The 24,106-nt window shown below is 43.3% G+C and overlaps 1 protein-coding gene across 1 annotated transcript in view; it reads left to right on the top strand.

The window, feature by feature from the left end:
- The window catches only part of LOC124556293 (monocarboxylate transporter 2-like), a 136,817-nt gene that overhangs the window by 64,299 nt on the left and 48,412 nt on the right, over window positions 1–24,106 (top strand). The window contains exon 4 of the mRNA XM_047130269.1: window positions 19,492–19,768. Within this exon, the coding sequence (XP_046986225.1) occupies window positions 19,492–19,768 (277 nt within the window). The remainder of the gene's footprint in view (window positions 1–19,491; window positions 19,769–24,106) is intronic.

Raw genomic sequence — 24,106 nt, forward strand, 5'->3', positions numbered from 1 at the left:
TATACTTTCCATCAACCAGAACGAACGCCGTTAACTGGCTAAAAGGCATGGCCGTTCACTACATATTTTGCGATGCTCCCAAAGGCACACTCGACTTTTGGTCCCTATTGATGACGACACATGCAGCTTTCAGCCGCCACCCGAAGTACAGAACTCGTTTCGCAAATTATTTAGGTTCATTATTTGCGGATCCTCCTGCTCACTGGGGCGTTCCGGGTATGAGACGCTGAAAATGAAGAAGAATCCTGGAGCATATTGATCCTCTACGGAGGGAATAGGGGGGAAACCTTCCCAACAGACGAGAAGACGACTCGGACGCTCGGCTACGGCAGTTGTAGGATGTTTCTTTGTAATGAAACAAAAATAAATCTATAAATACAATACAAAATGAAAATTTTTTAAAAAAATAAATGTGTTCTAAAATTTAAAGAAATAAATAAATAAAACAACATCGACAAACCCACTACATCCTCTTCCTGACCCTTCGATCCTCGACCTCGAACACGTTGCTTGGACGTGGCGGCGAGATGGCCAGGCTTCGTGTGTCGACCCCTGCCCTACCCGTCGTCCTGCTCCTGCAGCGGTTCATTAAAATAAAGAAAAAAGATGGGTAGAGCGTCTGCCATGTAAGCAGGAGATCCCGGGTTCGAGTCCCTGTCCGGGCACACATTTTCAACATGTCCCCAACGAAGTGTATCAACGCCTGTTTGCAGCTAGGGTGTCCATTTAATTATCATTACATTCTAGCAAAGCTGCATGGTCATCAACGGTAACTGTTCTTTCGGGAACAGATACTACCGTCATATATACGTAAATTTTAAACAGTACTTAATATTTTCTGCTTATAAACAAGTATTAACACGAACGGACGTAGCACACAATGGTGTAAAAGTAAGATGATTCGTTTATAACGAGTAGCACTCGGAATGAAGCACAAAATGTCCACCTTGCAACTGCACGATCCCATACAGTGCGAGCACTGCGTACGTTGAAATTCGAATTTCTCTGGCGCCACATACTTGTATAATATATCGAAGAAATTTTTGCGATGTGTTTACAGCGTACCAACTAAGATTAAACGGAACACTGCAGTCCTTTCGGGCTTCAAACAACGGAGAATATTATATACTCTCGTTATCGAAGAGCGAATTGGAATTCCTGCCAGATCGCAAAAGGGTCAAAAAATAACGATAACTGACACACGTATTTTAATATCACAAACAAATCATTGAAAATATTTGTCATTAAAATTATTAATCGGAACGATGAACTTGTAGTTCACTACACAACCTCATATCTCGGAATCAGATTGGATACACCTTCCCTCATTTCTTGTTTCGTGTTAATTTTGGAACAGTATTTTCTTTTCATTACAGTAACCACCTAATATACGGATTCGCACAAGTAGGATGATAAGCACATAATAAACGTTCATTGAGCTTTACCATTTAGCAGCGCACATTCATATTTCATTGATATCGAAAATTCGTTAATGTCCGCGCTGTCCAATTTTGTCTTCAATGTACTGCCACTAGACAACTCGATAAGTTTTTGTTCTTCTAAGGAAATACGTTCAGATGGAGTTTCGGCTCTAAGCCGCTTTTGAATCCACGAGACTCTTTCTATGTTGTCTACGCGAAGGTATTTTCCGAACCATTTGATAAACTGTGATAGGTGATCATCAAAACAAATTTTACACGACAAGACAAATCACATTCAATGGAGTAGGTAAGTATAGAGGACGGCGTTCTCATAGCTTTTGACGACATTCCTAAATTTCATACGTAACATCCTCCAACCGACAAGCCACCGCACAGACGGAAAGAATCACAGGAAAGTGATCGGTATTTCCATTACGCGCATGATTGCTATTACGTGGATCAGAACTTCACAGCACATACGTTACAAATACCTGCTTAAGTGAGTTAATGGGTTTTTATTTGTCTTCTTTGTACCTGTTACCGTTTCAAAATCTGTCTAATACTGGAATGTTTTCTTTGGGAACCACCGTTGTAACTGGTAGGCTGTGAGCGTGCCACAATGCTTGTGTTGGTGAGCTGTTCCATGGACGTGACCTGACCTGAAACAACACCGATTTTTCTGATCAGACACACAATTGCTGATTTTTTTATGACCTGGCCATTACGTTACTGTACTCACTACAATTTTAGCAGCAGATGTCAACAACGGCACACATCAGAGTGGTATGGTTTGCTCTGAATCATTTCTGCCTCCCCTGACGCCTTAGTTTGCTCTCAGGTGCGCTGTACGCTTCACTAAACAACGTTTGAGTATCCGACGGCCACGTTCTTAGGCGAAGTAAGAATGTTTATCTTGTTGCGTACCAGCGGTTTCAGTACCGTTCATCCACAACTGATAATACTAGCACAGCTGTTTGTGCCTTCAGCGTTTAGCATATTCAAGGAGACCTTCCACTTCCACGATTCTCATTTGCAGCTGCCAGGTCAATGCGTTGCGCCCAACTCAAAGCCACTGAAGTTACCCAGTTTCCCTACACATAGGACATGATTCGGTCAATCAATTTTTCTGTATCCGCAGCACCTATTACACTTATTTCGCAGCTTGTAGCATGCCGTTCAAGTGACCTACGGATACTCATCCTCATGGGAAAATAGCAAGCACAAATTTCTGTTGGATCGACGTATTTTACTCGATCATCAGATGAGCATATCGCATTAGACGATGATAATATGAAGTAGACGTTTTCGTATAACTCAGAGTGGCTGACGTAGGGTTTGGTTTAAGCTGTCAGCAAGATATAAAAAAATAAAATGAATATTTCACTTTTTTGTTAATGTCTTGTCTATTTTAACGAGTCTTGTATCAGAGTTCGTATTCAGTAATATAGTGAATAAAATCGACGACGAGAAACATTTTTCGGGGAGATGCTTACGTGTTATTTTGTGGCGCTGTGGGGGTCGTGCAGGCTGGTAAATCTAGTGCGTTCCCTCAATCTCTCCGAAAGATGATGAATGTCACATACGTTGCACGTACTTGGACGTGAATCATCGAGATGGTAAAGTGGAAGTTCGAAAACGTAGCTCCAAACGGCTTTTCCAGTGTAGCTGACCTATCCTAACTTGGCAATGGTACGAGCCAACATCAGGAGTAAAAAGGCGAGACCCATCGTTTCGGCACAAAATGAGGTTTTAGAAATAATCTTCTTTTTTCTTCACATTGAGTCCCGAGAGGAACCCAGGACATCGGCACAACGAAAACGCCCATGTTCAAATAAACGTGTTGACATCAAGCGGCAAATTAAGTAACCTCCACTTCGAAAATTAATGTGGAGTTGCGCATCTGGTATTTATTAGCTCTGGTATGAAACGCTTGTGAGAAATGAGAAGCTGTTGCTTTGTGCCTTGTCCTCCGTGATGAGCAGAGACACGTCCTCGGCGCTGTTGGGCGACTTCCAGCTGCCGGCGCTTTATTCTTGCACCCCGGCGCCTCATGTGTCAGATGGCGTATATCAAGATGGCATGCGCCTCTCACAGCTGGTTGTGCCTTCAGCGTTTAGCATCCTGCCCACAAAACTGCCAGGAAGATGGAACCGTTTCTCCAGCCCTAAAAAGAACGAGAAGCCCGTAGCCACAGCTTTTATCCACAACGAACTCTTGCCTGTTGAATGAGTGAGGTGGCCCGCAAGAATTATAAGTACCGTAGATGCGCCAGTAACCGAAACTGTGGTTCTGCGTTTACCTAACCATCTCCTTCGGAACATTTATTGATGATTCGTGAAATACACCACAGCACGCCATTTCTCCATGCATCCGCAAATGCGTTAGTGCTGCGTCTCTAACTTCAATTACACAAAGGAGACTTCAAATGAACTGTAAATTAATGGTCCAATAACAGTGTGTAGCCCATCTCCTTATGCTCCTTCTCGTCGAGGAGAAAATGTAGATTATGCCAAAATTTGTTGCAAGCACATGACAAAGAGTGTGAAGTTGCTGCTATGTCTTCGAAATAAACAAGTCAACCCTCAGTCATGAAGAAATTGAAAATTGTACTCTTCTCTTTATTTAAAGCCGATAGTGGAGCTGAAGTCGAGTATAGTATTTCACTTCGAATAACCAGTAGCCTCTGCAGGGAACATGACTTCTTTCATTAACTAGTGGCTCACTTGGAGAAGGATGGACGTAGGTACTGACAGTTACCTTATTGTAGAAATCATTCCAGCACCAGTGACTCAGAGAAACCTCGAAAAATCTGGATCAGAGTGGGTGATAGGTGCTTAAATTTCGCTTGTAACTTAACCACTAATCCATCGTGTTTTGTATAGAACTGGTATACAATGTATCCCTCCATACCTCAATAAAGAAACAATGATAGACAAATTAAAATACCAAGTTCCAGCAAAATCACGTGCGAAATATGGCAGCAACAGCGGTCTACAAGATCTCCGTAACCTCATCTCTGTCACTTTATGTTATTACCTTATTCAGTGCACCACCTCAGGACCTATCCGTAATCACTTCTGCTGAATTCCATGGTTTTCTTCATTTGGATTTTTACGAGACATTGATATAATGAAACATTTGTGCCTCATAAAACCAAATGTTGCCGCTTCCTATTACAAGAAGCATACATAATACATTACATTAATCTACAACTGCATGGGTGTAACCTTATTCATCTGTGGGAACATGGGGAAACATTCAATATAGAGTATGCCCACCACGATTTACAATATATTGCTGAATTCCACGAGGCATTAAGTCCCTCGACGGAAAGATTAAGTCGGTCTCTCTTCCTAGTAGCTGGTCACTAATGCTTACGACAACCACTGCAGCGCGATTCACCTCTAAAAATAGCGTTGTACCATGCTTCGATACTGAAGAACTATCCACAGCGACACCGTCAGTCTGTTCATGGGTAGTCCTTTGTCACCCTTGGTGGCCAACTTCTTTATGGAGGACATCGAGGAAAAGGCGCTGGTATCTGCTAGCTTGAAGCCCACAGTATTTCAGAGGTATGTTGATGACTCCTTTGTAGAGTGGACCCATGGTGATGTGCAGATAAGTTAAAAGAATTTTTAAATCATCTCAGTTGCATTCATAGACAAATTCAGTTCCAATGGAAATCGAAAAAACATGGATGCCTTCCATGTTTGGATGTTTTGGCACGACGCAAAGATGATGGCACTTTGGGACATGCAGAATATCGCAAACCGACCTATACGGATTTAAATTTACGTGCAAATAGCTGCTACCCTCCTTCGCAGACGAAGAGTGTTCTCAGAACACTGCTACACGGAGCACGCGGCATTTATAACTAGAGCAATCTGGAAGACAGCTTCTACACCTGAGAAGAGTTTTTGAAGCCAACGAGTATTCTCCATAGCAGATTGGTAAGGCACAATGAATGAAACCAACACTGGGCATAATGATTGTAGAAGAAGGTACGGAAAGTTTAAAATCCATGACTTTTCTGCCATACGTGGGAAGCCTATCGTCAGAAATAAGACGGATTCCCAGCAGACACGAAGTGAAAGTGATTTTTCGCCCTCCACCAAAGACAGCAGCACTCCTGAGTTCCGTTACAGATGATTTGGTGCTGCGGAAGCCTGGGGTTACGTCGTTAAAGGATTGACCCTTCATGTGAATTTCTGTACTTTGTCATTTTGTGATACGTTCATATTGTTAACACCATGTCTCGTCCCCCTTGATGTTTTTTTCTTTTCAGAAATTTTTTTTCTGTTTTTTTTTTTTTGCATAGCAGTCAAGTCCCGGTAGGCGTCCGTGCGTCAAAAATTGTTATTGCTATTAACTTGTAGTCTGTGCAAAGTAATGTACGGAGAGTCCTCGCTCTGCTCCCTGTTGGATGTTTCGGCACAAGTTCTATTATCCTTGGATCTGCAGACTATGGGGCAGCTTCCTGTTGCCGGTCATATCTTTTGTGGCTTCGAAAAATTCAGTACCTGTGATCCGCCAATATTTTGTGTAAAATTCGTTTGCTATCCCGTCAGTGCCGGGCTTCTGTTTCTTGGCATGTTTTTGATCACGGTTTTCAGTTTGTCTCCTGTCGCCACAGATTCCATCAATGAATTTATGGTTTTGTCACTTAACTTGCGTTCACAATTGTTGTTTGAAACTGTAGTGAGTATCGTGTCGTCAGCTTGGCGGTACCTGTAAAGCACCTTGAAATGGTTTCTTGTTGCCGGAAGGTTTGGTGATTTGCTTATCGTTGCTTATAAAAATGGTTCAAATGGCTCTGAGCACTGTGGGACTTAACATCTGTGGTCATCAGTCCCCTAGAACTTAGAACTACTTAAACCTAACTAACCTAAGGACATCACACACATCCATGCCCGAGCCAGGATTCGAACCTGCGACCGTAGCGGTCACGCGGTTCCAGACTGAAGCGCCTAGAACCGCACGGCCACACCGACCGGCCAAGCTGTTATATTTTCTGCAAATCTTTCCTCCTTTTTTTGATCTCTTGCTAAATGATAGCGACTTCGCTTTTCATCGGGGTGACATTTGCGGCCTTTGGACCTAACAGTATTCCCTTTCAGTCTGTCTAGCTGCCTGTCATTCGAATACTTTCTGTTTGAGTGTCAACAGTTCCGCTATTTAATCATCCTCATCATCATCTGTTTGCTTTTGTATTTCCCGTAAGGTGCGGTAATAAAAATCGATGGTATCTTGCTTTTCCCCATGTAATTGATGCGAAGCAATTTTTAAAAATCTTAAAATGTCTGGTTTGGCTCTTTTCTCTCACCACTCCCTGTTTCTACAAATCTGTTTCATTCTTTTCCAGCTGGGGAATTCAACACCGAAGTTTTCTTCAGTACGTTTGTCATCAAGGATGCTCGTGTTTGGATTCCAACAGCTCTTACCACATGGGATCGGTCTCGCAAATCCTTTGACTTTAATTAGGACTGCTAATTTAAGAGTGTGTTTATATGCGAACTTCGTAAGTTTGTTCTATTCTGTTTTTCTGCCATTATGTTTCTTTCTCACTTTATAACCATTGGTTCTTGTAATTCAAAGCCAAAATAAGAAAGTAGAACTGCATGGTGATCAGTCATATTTAGCTGTATGACTTCATATCCGTCTACTTCGATATCTCCGAAACATAAAACCCATCCGGTCGGGATGCTGCGTTTGAGGTTGTGTAGATGTAATGAAGTGTAGTGAGTGTGAAAAGTTGCTCAAAAAAATGGCTCTGAGCACTATGGGACTTAACATCTATGGTCATCAGTCCCCTAGAACTTAGAACTACTTAAACCTAACTAACCTAAGGACATCACACAACACCCAGCCATCACGAGGCAGAGAAAATCCCTGACCACGCCGGGAATCGAACCCGGGAACCCGGGCGTGGGAAGCGAGAACGCTACCGCACGACCACGAGATGCGGGCGAGAAGTGGCAACTGACAATGAATAATGAAAAGTGTGAAGTTATTCACATGAATACTAAAAGAAATCCGCTAAATCTCGATTACGCGATATGTCACACAAACCTGCAGGCTGTAAATTCAACTAAATACTTGGGGATTACAATTACAAATAACCTAAATTGGAACGATCACGTAGATAGTGTTGTGGGTAGAGCAAACCAAAGACTGCGATTTATTGGCAGAGCACTTAAGAGGTGCGACAGGTCTACTAAAGAGACTGCTTACACCACGCTTGTCCACCCTATTCTGGAGTACTGCTGTTCGGTGTGGGATCCGCATCAGGTGGGACTGGCGGATGACGTCGAAAAAGTTCAAGGAAAGGAAGCTCGTTTTGTATTATCGCGAAGTAGGGGAGATAGTGCCACAGACATGACACGTGAATTGGAGTGGCAATCATTAAAACAAAGACTTTTCCGTTGCGACGGTATCTTCTCATGAAATTTCAATCAGCAGTTTTCTCCTCCGATTGCGAAAATATTCTGTTGGCACCCACCTGCATAAGGAGAAATGATCATCACGATAAAAATAAGAGAAATCAGGGCTCGGTCAGAAAAATTTAAGTGCTCGTTTTTCCCGCATGCCGTTCAAGAGTGGAACGGTAAAGAGGCAGCTTGAAGGTGGTCATTGAACCCTCTGCCACGCACTTTATTGTGAATAGATGAGTAATCACGAAGACGTAGACGTAGCCGTCTGGATGTTAGACTTTTCGACTATGTCTTTTACGTACCGAGCGAGGTGAGACCGATGACCTCGCTGTCTGGTCTCCTCCCCCAAACAATCCAATCCAATCCTATGTCTTCTGCACTGACAGCAGCTGTTTACATCTCGTAGGGGTTCACAGATTAGAGTGTTACCCTCGGTATCCATGGCTCGTAGTACACAATTAAAGTCACCCCAAGTATCAGTCCATTATGGAAGTTTCTTCAATAATAGGTGAGAGTTTTCCGGAGAAAAGTTTGTCGGACGCCTTCTTGTTCGATCCGGACGGAGCATCCGCATTTCAAGAATAATATCACCGATGACTCCTTTTATCACGGGGCTGTCGGGATGAAATTCAAGTTGACTCATTTCTAGGTCTCTCTTTGTTAAGGCTACACAACCGCGTCCGTTTTCTCCCACATTATTGTAGATGTTATATGCGACTGTAAGGGAAATATTTTGACATACTACTTCTTGCAGAAATGTGACATCGACATCATTATTTTTTAGTATTTACCTACAACTTCCCATTTGGGCGGGGTGATAATACCTGAGTTGTTGGGTATTAGGATCGTAATAAATCTATCGTTTTTCATATATGAAATAACTTGACACTCAGGGTATAAATTTCCAGTTCTGATTACAGTTTGTACCAAATCCCGTTAGCACTTCTTTCTGCTACACAGGTGGTGACTACAGGGTCTCTGTCATCCTGCGTCAACTTTTCATTACTTCATGTAGCTGAGTAGAAGTAAGGACTCATCCGCTGGGTCCGGTGGGTTTCCTACCCAGCATACGCTATGCTCCCCAGACGTTTGTTGCAGCTCTTGGAAGTCAGTGAGATCCAACACAGAGACTGGTACGATTTCATCGTCCTTCTTCTCTTTTGTGTGTTTTTTAGTATTCGAGACGGAAGCTCGCATTTCATTCCTCAGCTTTTTCGTTGATTACCTTGTCTGGTTTGAACAAGATACTGTTGCTGCTTTGTACTTTCGCAATAAAGATTTTGAAGATTGTCGCAGTGTATGTGGAGATTCATATCTGCATCAAATTCCCGCGGTTTGTCCAGCATGGTGCCTTCTTCTGTCCAAGATTTGCTGTCTCAATTAGTTTCTACTTTTTCGTAACAACATTTGCCACTGTTTCTCAATTGTTCTTTGCTTTCGTGAACACTTGCTACCACCTCAACATTCTCTCCCACTTCCACTGTCCACTGTCCACTTCCACGGCCTGATCTTCTTCGTTCTGTGCATTGTCAGTTACACTGACTGCGTTCTCCGTCGATTATTTAACAGTTATTTCCTGCTGTGACACTCTTCATTCCGTTGCCTTGCCCTTCAGCGATAGTTTCACTAGTCTGCCACCTCCACATGCTCGCCCCCTTCCATATACACATTTTGATGTCCATCATCAAGGGTGTCACCTGTGACTCTGACAGCATCTTTTACGGTTAAGTTACTTTTATTATCAATGTCATTGCTCTCTATTCAGACCTATTGCTGGTCAGAGGTGAATGTCATAATTTCCTCACTGACATTTCTGCCATTTCCAGGTCCTGAAGTACCCACAGTGGGGCTAGACCGAACTGGCAGAGCAGTTGCATATTTCACGGTTTCTGATTGACTGTTTTCAACAATCTTGCCTCAGTTGTTCTTTTGAACTGCATATGGACCATACGCGGGGTTTGTTTTCATACACGTCATATGCCCTATGACCGCATACAGTCACGTGAGAGGGTTTGTGTTTTTTGTAATTCTACTTAACTATTCTATTGTCATTGAGCATGCCATGCCAAAATTATTCTCACCACGTGTCTTCTCTGACACCGTAAACTGTCCCGTGTAAACTAAGCATTTCTCTGATCTTTTAGAGCGGAACTTCGAACGGTAAATTACAGATTCCCAAAGATAGCAAGGCAAGACCTACGTGTTATGACAATGTGCTGAGAGACCCATCACTGTGCTTCAGTTTTACACTACCATTGTTGGTCCTGACTGTTCACAAAGGTAATTCTTCATACATTTTGCACATACGCTATTCACAATATTCTCAATTTGAATACCCAATACTTCCACATCAAGCAACTTTACATACTCAATCATCTATTTTGAAACCGCGAGAGGGGTAGGCCATTCGGTGTGCCATTCAAAACCCAATATCAAGATTTCTGTCCTCCAGGAGGACGTAATAATCACACTTCCCCGCAACACAAACGATGCTCTGCAGTAAACAAACGCTCTGCTGCCCACAGCCGCAGCGAAATTGTGCACGCCACGAAAGCCGAACAGAGAACTCGCCACGCACCCTGTCGAAAAGAATTGACCTTACATTACTCTGAGGTGACAAAAGTCATGGGATAGTAGTATCACGTACACCAGATGTAAAACGGCAGTGCATCGGCGGAGCTGTCATTCGTACTCTGGTGATCAATGTGAAAAGGTGTACGACTTGATTATGGCCGCAATACTGGACAGGCTCTGAATGCGAGGTGGTAGTTGGAGCTAGACGCATGGGACATTCCATTTCAGATATCTTTAGTGTATTCAGTATTGTGAAACCCACAGTGTCCAGAGTGTGCCGAGAATAACACGTTTCAGGCATTACCTTTCACCATGGACAACCCAGCGGCCAACGGCCTTCACTTAACGACCGAGAATAGGGGCATTTGCGTAGAGTTGTCAGTGCTAACAGACAAGCAACTCTGCGCGAAATAACCGTAGAAATCAATGTGAGACATACGACCAACGTATCCGTTACGACGGTGCGGCGAAATTTGGCATTAATGGGCCATGGCAGCAGACGACCTACGCGAATGCCTTTGCTAAGAGCACATCGCCTGCAGCGCCTCTCCTGGGCTAGTGACCATATCGGTTGGATCCTAGGCTACTGGAAAACCGTGACCTGGTCAGATGAGTCACGACTTCGGTTATAAGATCTGATGGTAGGGTTCATTTGTGACGCAGACCCCACAAAGCCATTGAGCCAAGTTATCAACAAGACCCTGTGCAGGCTGATGGTGACTCCATAATGGTGTGATCTGTGTTCGCATGGAATGGACTGGGTCCTCTGGTCCAACTGAGCTACTTGGAGACCATTTGCAGCCGTTCATGGATTTCATGTCCCAAACAGCGATGGATGACAACGCACCATGTTACCGGGCCACAATTGTTCGCGATTGGTTTGAAGAACAGTCTGGATAATTCGAGCGAATGATTTGGCCACCCAGATCGCGCGACATGAATCCCACCGAATATTTGCGCGACATAATCTAAAGGTCAGTTCGTGCACGAAACTCTGCACCGTCAACACTTTCGTAATTATGGACGGATGTAGAGGCAGCATAGCTCAATATTTCTGTAAGGGACTGCCAACAACTTGTTGAGTCCATGCCACGCCAAGCAAAAGGACGTTTGACACAATATTAGGAGGTATCCCATGACCTCTGTCACTTAAGTGTAGCATATTAAAGATGGTCGGATTTTCTCGAGTCTTTTTGCAACCTGCTCGAACTGCTTTTGATGACTGACATTTGAGTTCTGAACTTCATGTACCATAAATATAAAGAAATACAAAATTCCGATTGTTACTTGTATCTTGATGCCGAGTGCCGAGTAAAAATCGTGTAAGGTCATTATAGCCGTAGAAATAACAGTTTATAATTTTATAGTTCATTTACCTAGCCCAGTCAATGAACATGGAAAACAAAGCCACACTAACGGAAAAATTTCGTGTACTATATAAAAGATACACAAAAGATATCATAATGATCGACGAAAATCTTGTGTATCAACTACATTGTAATACAGGCGACGTCTTTTATCGTAACTAAATACTTAAAACCGACTTCACAATGATTAGTTGACTGCGGAAGTGTTTATTATGTATTAGCCTGAAATAAACTATAAGATCGGTGTATCAAGCTAAATAAACAACAGAACAACTTGTTCCAGCGACTTTAAAATTTCAGATACCTCTACATGAAACGATTGAGTTCCCAAGTGAAAAACACTGTAAAATATGTTTTTTCTGAGATCCAAATGGGGTAAGATTTGTGGCATAAGTAGAAAGAGCTCCCTGTATAACAAAAAGTGTGTCATTGCCTTCTTAACTAATCATCAAGTAAGGTACTTAGCATTATGAAGTTTCAAAATGACCATTGATTTAAAGTAAAATTTTAGGAAGTAAAATACGTTTTATAACAAATAACAACCACTAAATTGACGATATGCTTCTAACACATTAAATGATATCTTGTTATTCTACATCAACATTAGTACTCCGCAAGCCACCTGAAGTTGTGTGGCGGAGGGTACTAACCGTACCATTAACCGATTTCCCCTTCTATGTTCTACTCGTGAATGGCGCGTGGGAGGAATGACTGTCGGTAAGCCTCTCTATTAGCTCTGATTCCTCTAATTTCCTCGTCGCGGTCGTGGTTAGCAGTTTCAAGCACTTTATTCGTTCTCATATAGCTACATTTCATTTATAGGACGAAATATAGATGACGTCATAGAGCAATAATCAATTACTGGAAATGGAAATGAAAAGCACTGCAACGGATGAGGACCCATGTATGCGAAGTGGACTGGTGGTACCTATAAAACTGTGTTGAGTTCCATTGCTCATAAATTACGAGCACTTCGTAGTGATATAGACACATGAACGGAGTGGCTTGTACCTTAAGTGGCAAAATATAGGGTTTTTAGTAGAACCGTGCTCGTACTTGTCTTGCAGTGATGGTCGCATACGTTTTATTCGTTGCCACGTTACCGAAATTTTTCAGTTTTAGTTGCTACAACGTTACCAAAGCTCTTCAGTTCAGTTTAGCGGATAAATTTCTAATTTAGTTTTCTGGGGTGCTATTGAATACACCCACGCGCTGTAGTCACTTTGAATAACAGCCGCTACATTAGGGATTTTTGGAGCCTGAGTTACTGCCCCTCTTTCATGCCATATTACACCGTCAATCGATCTTCGAAGTCTTCAAAATGCCCAGCCACATGTGACGAGAGATTTGCAAACCTCCTTCGAGAAGCGACAAATGCTACTGTTACCCTGATCTCAGCTTTCGCCTGGCGTGTCGCCCTGCGAACGCTTCTGGCTTACGTTTGGTCGGCAACATGTTCTTCACAGTCCCGTACCACGAAACTCTTGTGACACACTACAGCGAATTCTCAGAGTCAAATATCTTGCGCAGTTCTGTAATCCCAATTATTTCAATCGTATAATTCATCTGCGGTGTTCCGAAATTCCCTGATGTTATCTTGCGCAGTTCTGTAATCCCAATTATTTCAATCGTATAATTCATCTGCGGTGTTCCGAAATTCCCTGATGTTCATGTGTGCCACCTGTAGTTCCGAGCACATTTCGCTCTTGTTTACTGCAGTCCAAACGCAAAAAGATATCGTTTTCTGTGATATGAGTCCACTCCATGGATGAAAACGGTTAAACAAAAAATGGACTGCTAAGCTACGTTCTGAATTCCAAGTAACATTCCGCCGTGTTCGGTGATCAGCTTATTCTGGCAAAGCGAGAACAAATCACTGCTTTTTTCGGTTGTCGCACGTTTATTAAGATGTTTCTGTGACATGTAGGCGGGCTGCCAGGGGCGCCATGCAACGTCTTCGCTCGGAAAATAAAAATCTGGGCAAGCAGATGGCTCGTCGGCTAAAATTAGTACACGAATTGACGGCTTCGGTGATATCATAGTCGTATTTCTGTAAGATTGTTATGAATGGATAAAAGTAGCCAGGCGACCTAATGGTGTGGCTTCAATCGTCTGATGCTAGCCAGCTGCAGACTGCAGATTAAGAGCCTCGGCTGTAAGATGGCCGCCGCGTGGGTGTGTCTTGTTTGTGTGTTCTTGTTTACAAAAGCCTGCGAGAAAACATTGCATCATTTTATACTATGAATGACTGCTATCTGTCTCGAAAGGATAACGTAACTTTGGTATCCATCTGATGGGAAGAAATAATTTTTTGTCCTAATCGCGTATGAGCAGACGCTGCTAAGCATGCAGTACAATTTATTGTATATGATCACTGCGCGAATTTTGTAGTTCTAAAATGAACTATATTTTAACACACATGGTACATGCAATACATTCCCAAAATACACAGACGGAAAAAAACAGTAACACCAAAAATTATTAATGTAGAGTAATAAAAATTCGGGAATACAATTGTCTAGGTAACATAATCAAGTCATTATCATTGCAAGATCACAGGTTAATCTAAGCACGAGATAATCCTTTGATAATGTGAAATGCTAGAACATTAATAACTGGTGTAACCACCAGAATGTAGGAAACAGGCGTGCAACAGTGCATGTGCTGGATGTCAGTTTGAGGGCCGGAGTTCCCTGCGTGTTGCTCTTGGTCGGTAGATACAGGGACGGTTAATGTTGGTTGTGGATGACGCTGGAGTTGTTGGGTTACAACACGGGTATGTGGTCGAGCGTTATCCTGTTAGAAAACACCCCCTTTAATTCTGTTCATGAATGGCACCACAACTGGACAATGCACCAGACTGTCGTACTAAGTTGCAGTCAGGGTGCGTGGGATAACCACGTGAGTGCTGCTGCTGTTATACGAAACCGCACAGCAGACCATAGCTCCAGGTGTAGGTCCAGTGTGTCTAGCGCGCAGACAGGTCTACATCTACATCCATACTCCGCAAGCCACCTGACGGTGTGTGGCGGAGAGTACCTTGAGTACCTCTCTCGGTTCTCCCTTCTATTCCAGTCTCGTATTGTTCATGGAAAGAAGGATTGTCGGTATGCCTCTGTGTGGGATCTAATCTCTCTGATTTTACCCTCATGGTCTCTTCGCGAGATATACGTAGGAGGGAGCAATATACTGCTTGACTCCACGGTGAAGGTATGTTCTCGAAACTTCATCATAGGCCCGTACCGAGCTACTGAGCGTCTCTCCTGCAGAGTCTTCCCTTAGAGTTTATCTATCATCTCCGTAACGCTTTCGCGATTACTAAATGATCCTGTAACGAATCGCGCTGCTCTGCGTTGGATCTTCTCTATCTCTTCTATCAACCCTATATAATACGTCGCTGCAAGAAGGGGGGCAAGTTCCTTAGCGTACTCTGTGTAAAATCGAACCGGTATCCCATCAGGTCCAGCGGCCTTTCCTCTTTTGAGCGATTTTAATTGTTTTTCAATCCCTCTGTGATGTATTTAGACATCTACCATTTTGTCATCTGTGCGACAATCAAGAGAAGGAACTACAGTGCAGTCTTCCTCTGTAAAACAGCTTTGGAAAAAGACATTTAGTATTTCGGCCTTCAGTCTGTCATCCTCTGTTTCAGTACCATTTTGGTCACAGAGCGTCTGGACATTTTGTTTTGATCCACCTATCGCTTTGACATAAGACCAAAATTTCTTCGGATTTTCTGCCAAGTCAGTACATAGAACTTTACTTTCGAATTCATTGAACGCCTCTCGCAAAGCCCTCCTCACACTACATTTCGCTTCGCGTAATTTTTGTTTCTCTGCAAGGCTTTGGCTATGTTTATGTTTGCAGTGAAGTTCCCTTTGCTTCCGCAGCAGTTTTCTAACTCGGTTGTTGTACCACGGTGGCTCTTTTCCATCTCTTACGATCTTGCTTGGCACATACTCATCTAACGCATATTGTACGATGGTTTTGATCTTTGTCCACTGATCCTCAACACTATCTGTACTTGAGACAAAACTTTTGTGTTGAGCCGTCAGGTACTCTGAAATCTGCTTTTTGTCACTTTTGCTAAACAGAAAAATCTTCCTCCTTTTTTTAATATTTCTGTTTACGGCTGAAATCATCGATGCAGTAACCGCTTTATGATCGCTGATTCCATGTTCTGCGTTAACTTTTTCAAATAGTTCGGGTCTGTTTGTCACCAGAAGGTCTAATATGTTATTGCCACGAGTCGGTTCTCTGTTTAACTGCTCAAGGTAGTTTTCAGATAAAGCACTTAAAAATATTTCACTGGATTCTTTGTTCCTGCCACTCGTTATGAACGTTTGAGTCTCCCAGTCTATATCCGGCAAATTAAAATCTCCACTCAGAACTATAACATGGTGGGGAAATCTACTCGAAATATTTTCCAAATAATCCTTCAGGTGCTCAGCCACAACAGCTGCTGAGCCAGGGGGCCTATAGAGACATCCAATTACCATGTCTGAGGCTACTTTAACCGTGACCTTCACCCAAATTATTTTGGTTGCTGGCTCTGAACTGGCCTCTTTCTAACCAACACACGACCATCACTGGCAAAGAGGCAGAACCAGCTTTCATCAGAAAACACAACAGACCTCCAATCTGCCCTCGAATGAGCTCTCACTAGACACCACCTAAGTCACAAATGGCGGTGGTTTGGGGCAGTGGAATGCACGTTACAGGGCATCTGGCTTGGTGGTGACCTTCAAGTAATCGATTTGTAACTATGTCACTGTGGTGCCAACTGCTGCTCAGATTCGTGCTGTAGATGCAGTAAGATTCGCCAGAGCCCCACGCCGAGCACGATGATCATCCCTCTAGATAGTGCCACGTGGCCGTCCGGGGCCCTATCTGCTTGCGACCGTTCATTCTCATGACCACTACTGCCAGCAAACTCAAACAGTGGTTACATACCTACTAAGTCTTTCTGCAGTATCGCAGAACGAACATCCAGCTTCTCGCAGCCCTATTACACAACCGCGATCAAACTCAGTGAGGTGTTGATAATGGCGTCTTTGTCTCCTTAAACGCATTCTTGACAAACATCAGGTCACCACGGCGAGTCTCAAAGGTAAGTAACGTTCACTATCGTTACAGCGTGTCGTTGAGCAAACCTTGTTTGCATCCTCATAGTGGCGCTACTAGCGCCACTCTTATGCTTTGGGCGCGAAGTTTGTAGAAATTTCGCTTATGTCGCACAGCTTCCTCTTGCTGTTGTAATATTTTTTTTCTCGTCAGTGTATTTACCGACGAAGGTCGCGCAGTGGTAGGACAGTGGACTTGCCTTCTGGAGAACGTCGGTTCTAATTCCCGACTGGATTTTTTCTAAATCGCCGAAGGCAAATGCTGGAATTGTTTCTTTGAAAAGGACACGTCCGGTTACCTTCTCCCATCCATCTACAATCCGAGCTTGCTCTCCTTCTCCAATGAATTTTATGGTTTATTTAACTGTCGACGGTCCTCAGCTAATTTATCAGACTGTAGAAATAACCTTTTAAAAATGTTTTACTTGGTATTGCGCAACCCTTACCTTCGCTAGCAGCACGTCCCACACGCTGTCCGAACAGACGTAACTCCAAAACGTAACGACGTGTTGCATTGATATTTCGTTCGACTTTTGTTCGAGAGGAAAAAGATTCCACTTTTACTCTGACCACTCTGAATTGGGTTTTCCGTCAGTAAGAGAAGTCACATCATTTCTGGCGAATGCTGCAAGATTCCTTCTCGATTTGTTCTCGAGTCTTCCTCCCGCCTCCAGTTACGTCTAAGCGACGATAAACTCTAACAAATGAAAGGCAATGAAAAATGGATAACAATGATTATAAATTACTGTTTCGAAAACTGAACTTTAAGCCTTAGCTTTCGATTCTTTAAAAAAATTCTGTTTTATTTTCTCACACAACTACAATTATGTTTGCAGGTGACTAGTTTCCAATGTCTCAAACGCCTATCTTCAGACATAAAGCTAAACATTAAGACTTGTATATAATTTGGGTTGTGAGGAGTAAAATTCCCTTAATATTATCAAATAATGAGACAACAAAATTATCATGTCCGGTTGATTCACATTGACAACACATGGTTCTCCTGCACATCAAATGCATATGAGAATATTATCTCTTCACTTTATAGTATACTATATGTATTTTATATGTGGCATCTCAAATCATGAAGGCGTTTTAAGTTTTTAATTTTAGATCCGAAGAGCGCCGTTTGAGATGGGTAATTATGGTTGTATCGGAAAATTAAAATAAAAATATATTATTTTAGCTATCATTGTTGCGTCGGAAAACTAAAATAAAAACGTATTAATTAATTTGGCTTTCACGACAGTCTCCAGACGATATAAAGACAATATCGTACTTTGTTTCGATTTTTTTCTTACTATTTATAACATCTTCTAATATTCTGACAAGTCATTATTTCCAATTATGTGGCGTAGAACATCACCAGGTATTTATATTTCCTTCAGAAGAAAGAAAAAAATGATGGATATCATTTTAGTGTAGGAAATGTTCAAACTATATCATACTGTTGCTTCTGTAAATGACGGTAGCCTATAGATTTTGACTTCCTGTTGATCCTAGACATCACAGAAACGGCATTAGCTAGACAAGGCTACTACAGGTCATCGGTTGTGACGTTGACTTCAGGTGGATGCCCGTATGATAACTCTAACAACCAACAACCTACATTCTGTTTCTATTACCACCCTTTGCAATTGAGCTACTCACTTTGAAGTTTGTAAGACTGCAGTCTACAATTTATGTACACTAGAATGGAACTGTATGATTATGGAAATACTAATGTAGCCTGATAGGAACGCTTATATCCTCTGGGTACAGTGTGGAAGTCAAGTGACATTACTCCAATACAACGGTAAGTTCGTGAATCTTAGGTCCCATCTTATCGCCTAAGGTGACCAATTACGAAGTCGCGACTATACACGGAGCTGCAAACTGGGACCACAACAAACGTGTCATAATGTTTTATATACCTTAACACATACGTTTCATAATCTTCCTCATATTTCCCAGCGTTGGTCCCGCAATGCAGCCGGATCCGGTGTTGAGACTCCCTGTCTCCACTTAACGCGATCTTGTGCTTCATCAGGGTAGAGACCAACTACCTTTAAGTCTGTGTGGAAGGTATCTAGTCACCGTTACCTCCGCTCCACATTGGTAGCATTCCATCGACTTTCAGTGAAAACCAGCGTTTTGCTATTGTATCTTGGTCTCTTCGAAGTACGTGTCATTACCACCGTAGACGGTTTTCGCTCATTTTCTCGATGATAGGTGCCACTCCTTACCGCCTGCGTAATTTGTCATTGGTCATGATCGCGCAGTGTCAGGTCACATGTCCAACGAAGCATTTTGGTTTCCATTATAACATGTCGCTGATCTGCTTCTTTTATTGTGGGCAAGCATTCACCACCGTACACGGTACCTGGGCAGATTAGCAGTATAAACCGTCACAAAATATTGCACGCATTTATGTCGTTAGTCGGTCAAGCTTTGTTTCGATTATTTTTAGAAAATTAACAGTGTACACATAGTCGACAAGAAGGTTGTTCAAATTCCCTTTTTCGTTTAATGAACATTAATCTGTGGAAAATTTCGCAGGTCTGTTGTGCAGCCTTGTGCTTTCCATGTTTGGCAGTGCCATCGGCTGGCGGCTGGGGCTCCAGGCTGTGACGGGAGCCGTCTTCCTCACGTTCTTCCTCGGCACGTTCTACCGGTCGGCGTCGCTGTACCACCCGCAGCGCAGGGCCATCCTCCACCTCAAGAACCAGAAGCGCAAAATCAAGGACAAGAGCAAGGTGGACGACCGGCCACCGTTCTTTGATTTCAGCACGCTGCGCAGCAAAACAGTGCGCATCCTGCTCATCTCCACCGGAATCAGCTCCTTTGGCATCAACACACCCATCTTCTATCTCGTAAGTACAAGTACAGACTTCGCAAGGCCCAGCATTAGACACTTCCTAACGACGATCATCAAGAACCACTATTCTGGGTTTGGACATACACCACGGCAAATGAGCGAAAAAAGCACTTTCCTTAAAATAAAGAATAATAATGTTTGTTGTTAAAATTAAAACTTTCCCGGCTTATAGAGTGACACTGAGTTCTATTTAAAACCACCCCGGCATGCGAGTGCGTTGCTTGATCGCATGCGCTTCTACTGCATGTCTGTGGTTCTCTGCAAGTGGGCTCTCATTAAAAAATGGTTCAAATGGCTCTGAGCACTATGGGACTCTACTGCTGAGGTCATTAGTCCCCTAGAACTTAGAACTAGTTAAACCTAACTAACCTAAGGACATACAAACATCCATGCCCGAGGCAGGATTCGAACTTGCGACCGTAGCGGCCTTGCGGTTCCAGACTGCAGCGCCTTTAACCGCACGGCCACTTCGGCCGGCGGGCTCTCATTAAACATTGACAAAACACAGTATATACAGTTCCACACAGTAAATGGAATGACACCATCAATAAATATAAACTTCGATCAGAAATCGGTAGCTAAGGTAGAATATTCAAAATTTCTAGTTGTATGCATTGATGAGGGGTTGAACTGGAAAAAACACACTGAGGATCTGCTGAAACGTTTGAGTTCAGCTAGTTATGCTATTAGGGCCATTGCAAATTTTGGCGATATACATCTGAGTAGATTAGCTTACCACACCTGTTTTCATTCTCTGCTTTCGTATGGCATTATATTCTGGGGTAACTCATCATTGAGTAAAAGGGTGTTCATTGCACAAAAGCGTGTAATCAGAATAATTGATGGAGCTCATCCAAGATCATCCTGCAGACACTTATTTAAAGAGCTATAGATCTTCACAGTAGCCTCACAATATATATATTCACTTATGAAATTTGTTATTAACAATCCGAACGAATTCAAAAGTAATAGCAGTGTACATGGCTACAACAGTAGGAGAATGGATGATCTTCACTACTCAAGGTTAAATCTAACTTTCGCTCAGAAGGGGGTAAATTATGCTGCCACAAAAGTCTTTGGCCACCTAGCCTAATAGCATCAAAAGTCTGACAGATAGCCATATAGCATCTAAAAGGAAATTAAAAGAATTTCTTGATGGGAACTCCTTCTACTCATTAGATGAATTTTTGGATGTAGTAAGTGGGTAATTTCAAAAAACAAAAAAAATGGTTCAAATGGCTCTGAGCACTATGGGACTCAACTGCTGAGGTCATTAGTCCCCTAGAACTTAGAACTAGTTAAACCTAACTAACCTAAGGACATCACAAACATCCCCTTATCCACATTTACAATGAAATGAATATCCCTAGGTGCATACAGGCGTTGATATAAGTCAACGGCGACAGTTGAAAATGTATGCGCCGACCGGGACTCGAACCCGGGATCTCCTGCTTACATCGCAGACGCTCTATCCATCTCAGCCACCGAGGACAAAGCGGATAGTGCGACTGCAGGGACTTATCTCTGGCACGCCTCCCGTGAGACCCACATTCCCAACTTATTGTCCAGTGCCCCTGCCCATTATATTGATTACTCGCGGCTTTTTGCCTATTCCGGTAAGAGTTCGGGCACTGTTTGTGCATCCGCGCAGAAGAAGATGGTCAGATGGCCGGACATTTTCTTCCTTTTACAGTCGTTTATATGCATGTGACGCTCTCCCTATTTGCTGAGATAAATATACAGTTTGGAGCTGTTCCACTTTCGCTTGCTTCTAACGAGCATGTGAAATAGTATGGGCTCATTCAATCGAAGCTTCAGAACCTCGATTGTTTGTAGCGGGTGGTGGTAACTATACTGAGGACCTATCTCCCATTCCGACGCTTAAGTTCGAAATTTGGCTCAAAGATACCTACAACCATGCTCCGTAATCGTGCAAAAGCTTGGCGGGCTGTGACGTCACCCTCGGGCTCGGCGACGCTTCAAAGTGCAAGGTGTCGGAAAACACAAAAAAAAAATGGTTGAAGTGTTTGGTAAGATGGAGTCATGATTTCAAATTGGCACCAATTTTTGCTACAGTTCTGATCAACGCAACCGTGGACGTGTCACGTGATGGGAAGTTCGTCACGTCCCCTCTTACCAACATTTCATCCCTTCTTTTGACAAACCGCCGCTCAGAATCGACACGAAAAGGCCTCAGATGGTGACATAAATGGCGTCAATGAAACCACCCCTTCCGTTGGGGCGTCGATTCCCACACATTTCGTGCTCGAAAACGACAGTTCTCAGTGCTATGAGCAACAAGACGACGTTCTTGACAACGTTCTACACTGCTGCTACCCTCTGGGCGTTTCAATCCTACTCTAAGGACATGGCGGAGCTGCACCCCCACTCATCGTGATCTGACCCCTCAGGAGTGTAATGCGACCACAGCTTTTGTCCCGGTATACAGGGTGGAACTAATAGGGACCATTCAAAACCATTCGACGAAATCTGAACGTGATCCGAAGCAGCAAAGGGTGTTTATGCTTTTTTAGCCCCCATTTTTCGCACCCTCTTGTGGCGTGATGGAGGCGGGGTGCAACATTAGCATGGGCGTGAATAAAACGACAGACTCCCTGTAACCCTCTAAGAACCCCCCACCCCCTCCCCCGTTCCTAAACAACTTCAGTGCTACCGCGCTGCTTTGTTGAGCACGTCAGAAATGTACTTGTCAGAAAATTCGGCAGATTCAGCCTTGCGGCTCCTGTAGCACCTGGACGCAGCAAAGGGGTTGTGACAACCTTCCCAACGTGCGACATCATTAACCCACCTTACATCTCACATAGTCTTCTGAGCTGAGCTGTGGCCTCCTTTGTTGTTATGTGCCGACACCTTGCTGCTTGGAGCATCGCCGACCCCGAGGGTAACGTCGCAAGGCGCCATGCTTTCGCACCATTGCAGAGGGAGGTCGTAGGTCCTGTTGAGCCTAATTTCAAACTCATGCACGGGAATGGGAGACAATTAGGGGGTTTCGAAGAAGTGATCCTTTAATTTTGTTACGTAGTCTGGCCATACTGTAAATACAGCTCTTTATGAGTGGGCTTTCGAAACACCGAATATTCAAGTATACCATCGCTCTCATGTATGGAATTCACATGTTGCAGGAACTCTCCGAGACAGTCCAAATCATGAGGTCAAACTATAAATGTTTCATCAGCGTATCGCCATAATACTATTAGTTGTCACAGGAAAACTTCCTGCTGTACGTATTCGACGCCGTTCTGCTACTTTACCGCGCGAAGACGTTCGATCTGACATCGGGGAGGCGGGTTTTCACCACGGAGAGCGCTTTCAGCAGCTCACAGATTTGCTGCAGAAGTGCATGCGTTCAAGTAATCAACTCATGCGCAGTGACAACTCGGCACACCCCACATGCGTCGGTGGGGCTTTAAATATGGGAACTCAGTGTACTGTCGCCAGCATAGACATGAAGATAGTCAGAAGACTACGCTGAAATATCGTGGCAACAATTTACTGACACCTGGCATTTCGCCGGGAATTTTATGGTACAATAATTGTATATGTTTTTTTTCCATGTGCTATAGAAATATTATGTTGGCGAGCAAGTGACAAGTTTTAATTGTAAATCGGCCCACGGGCAGCGCAGCGATATCACTACTGGTATTGTATGCTCACAGAAAAAAGCAGAAATCGGAGTTTGAGTCTCAATACGGCACAAATTTTTAACTTGTCACAAATTTCCATCGCAGCATATAGTCCGTAAATAGTAGAAAAATATTGTCTCATTAACAAGCAATGACCAGTCACAGCACACTTGATACGCCACGCCGAATAAAGTGTAGTACTGCAACTGGACGTCCCTCATCGGCGACAGATGACCTCTTCAGATGGCAAATGGCCGTTGGCGTGTACGGCGTGAAATGTCTGAAAGCAAATGCCCTGCAACAATCTTCGGAAGTGTCCAAGCCAGAAGGGAACGCTATGGTTTGGTGAATGTTTTCGTGGCATTCTCTGCGTAATCTAGTCATCTTGGTAGGCGTAATGAATCAACGCAAGTATGTATCCATCCTTGGAGACTATTTCCACTCATACGTGCAGTTTGTTTTTCTTCAGCATGATTGCATCTACCAGCTGGACAATGCAACTTGTCGCACACCTCGTAGTATATATGGTTGGTTCAAAGAGCACCGGGATGAGTTTACCGTATTCCATTGGCCACCAAACTCGCCAGATTTAACCTTATTAACTCTGTTGCTGCACGTCTCGCAGCAGTCCACACTGCTAGAGATGGTTACGTTAGCTGGACAGTGTGGTTCATGTCCTAGTAGTATTA

This window comes from Schistocerca americana, chromosome X (genome assembly GCF_021461395.2).
Source record: "Schistocerca americana isolate TAMUIC-IGC-003095 chromosome X, iqSchAmer2.1, whole genome shotgun sequence".
Taxonomy (NCBI): domain Eukaryota; kingdom Metazoa; phylum Arthropoda; class Insecta; order Orthoptera; family Acrididae; genus Schistocerca; species Schistocerca americana.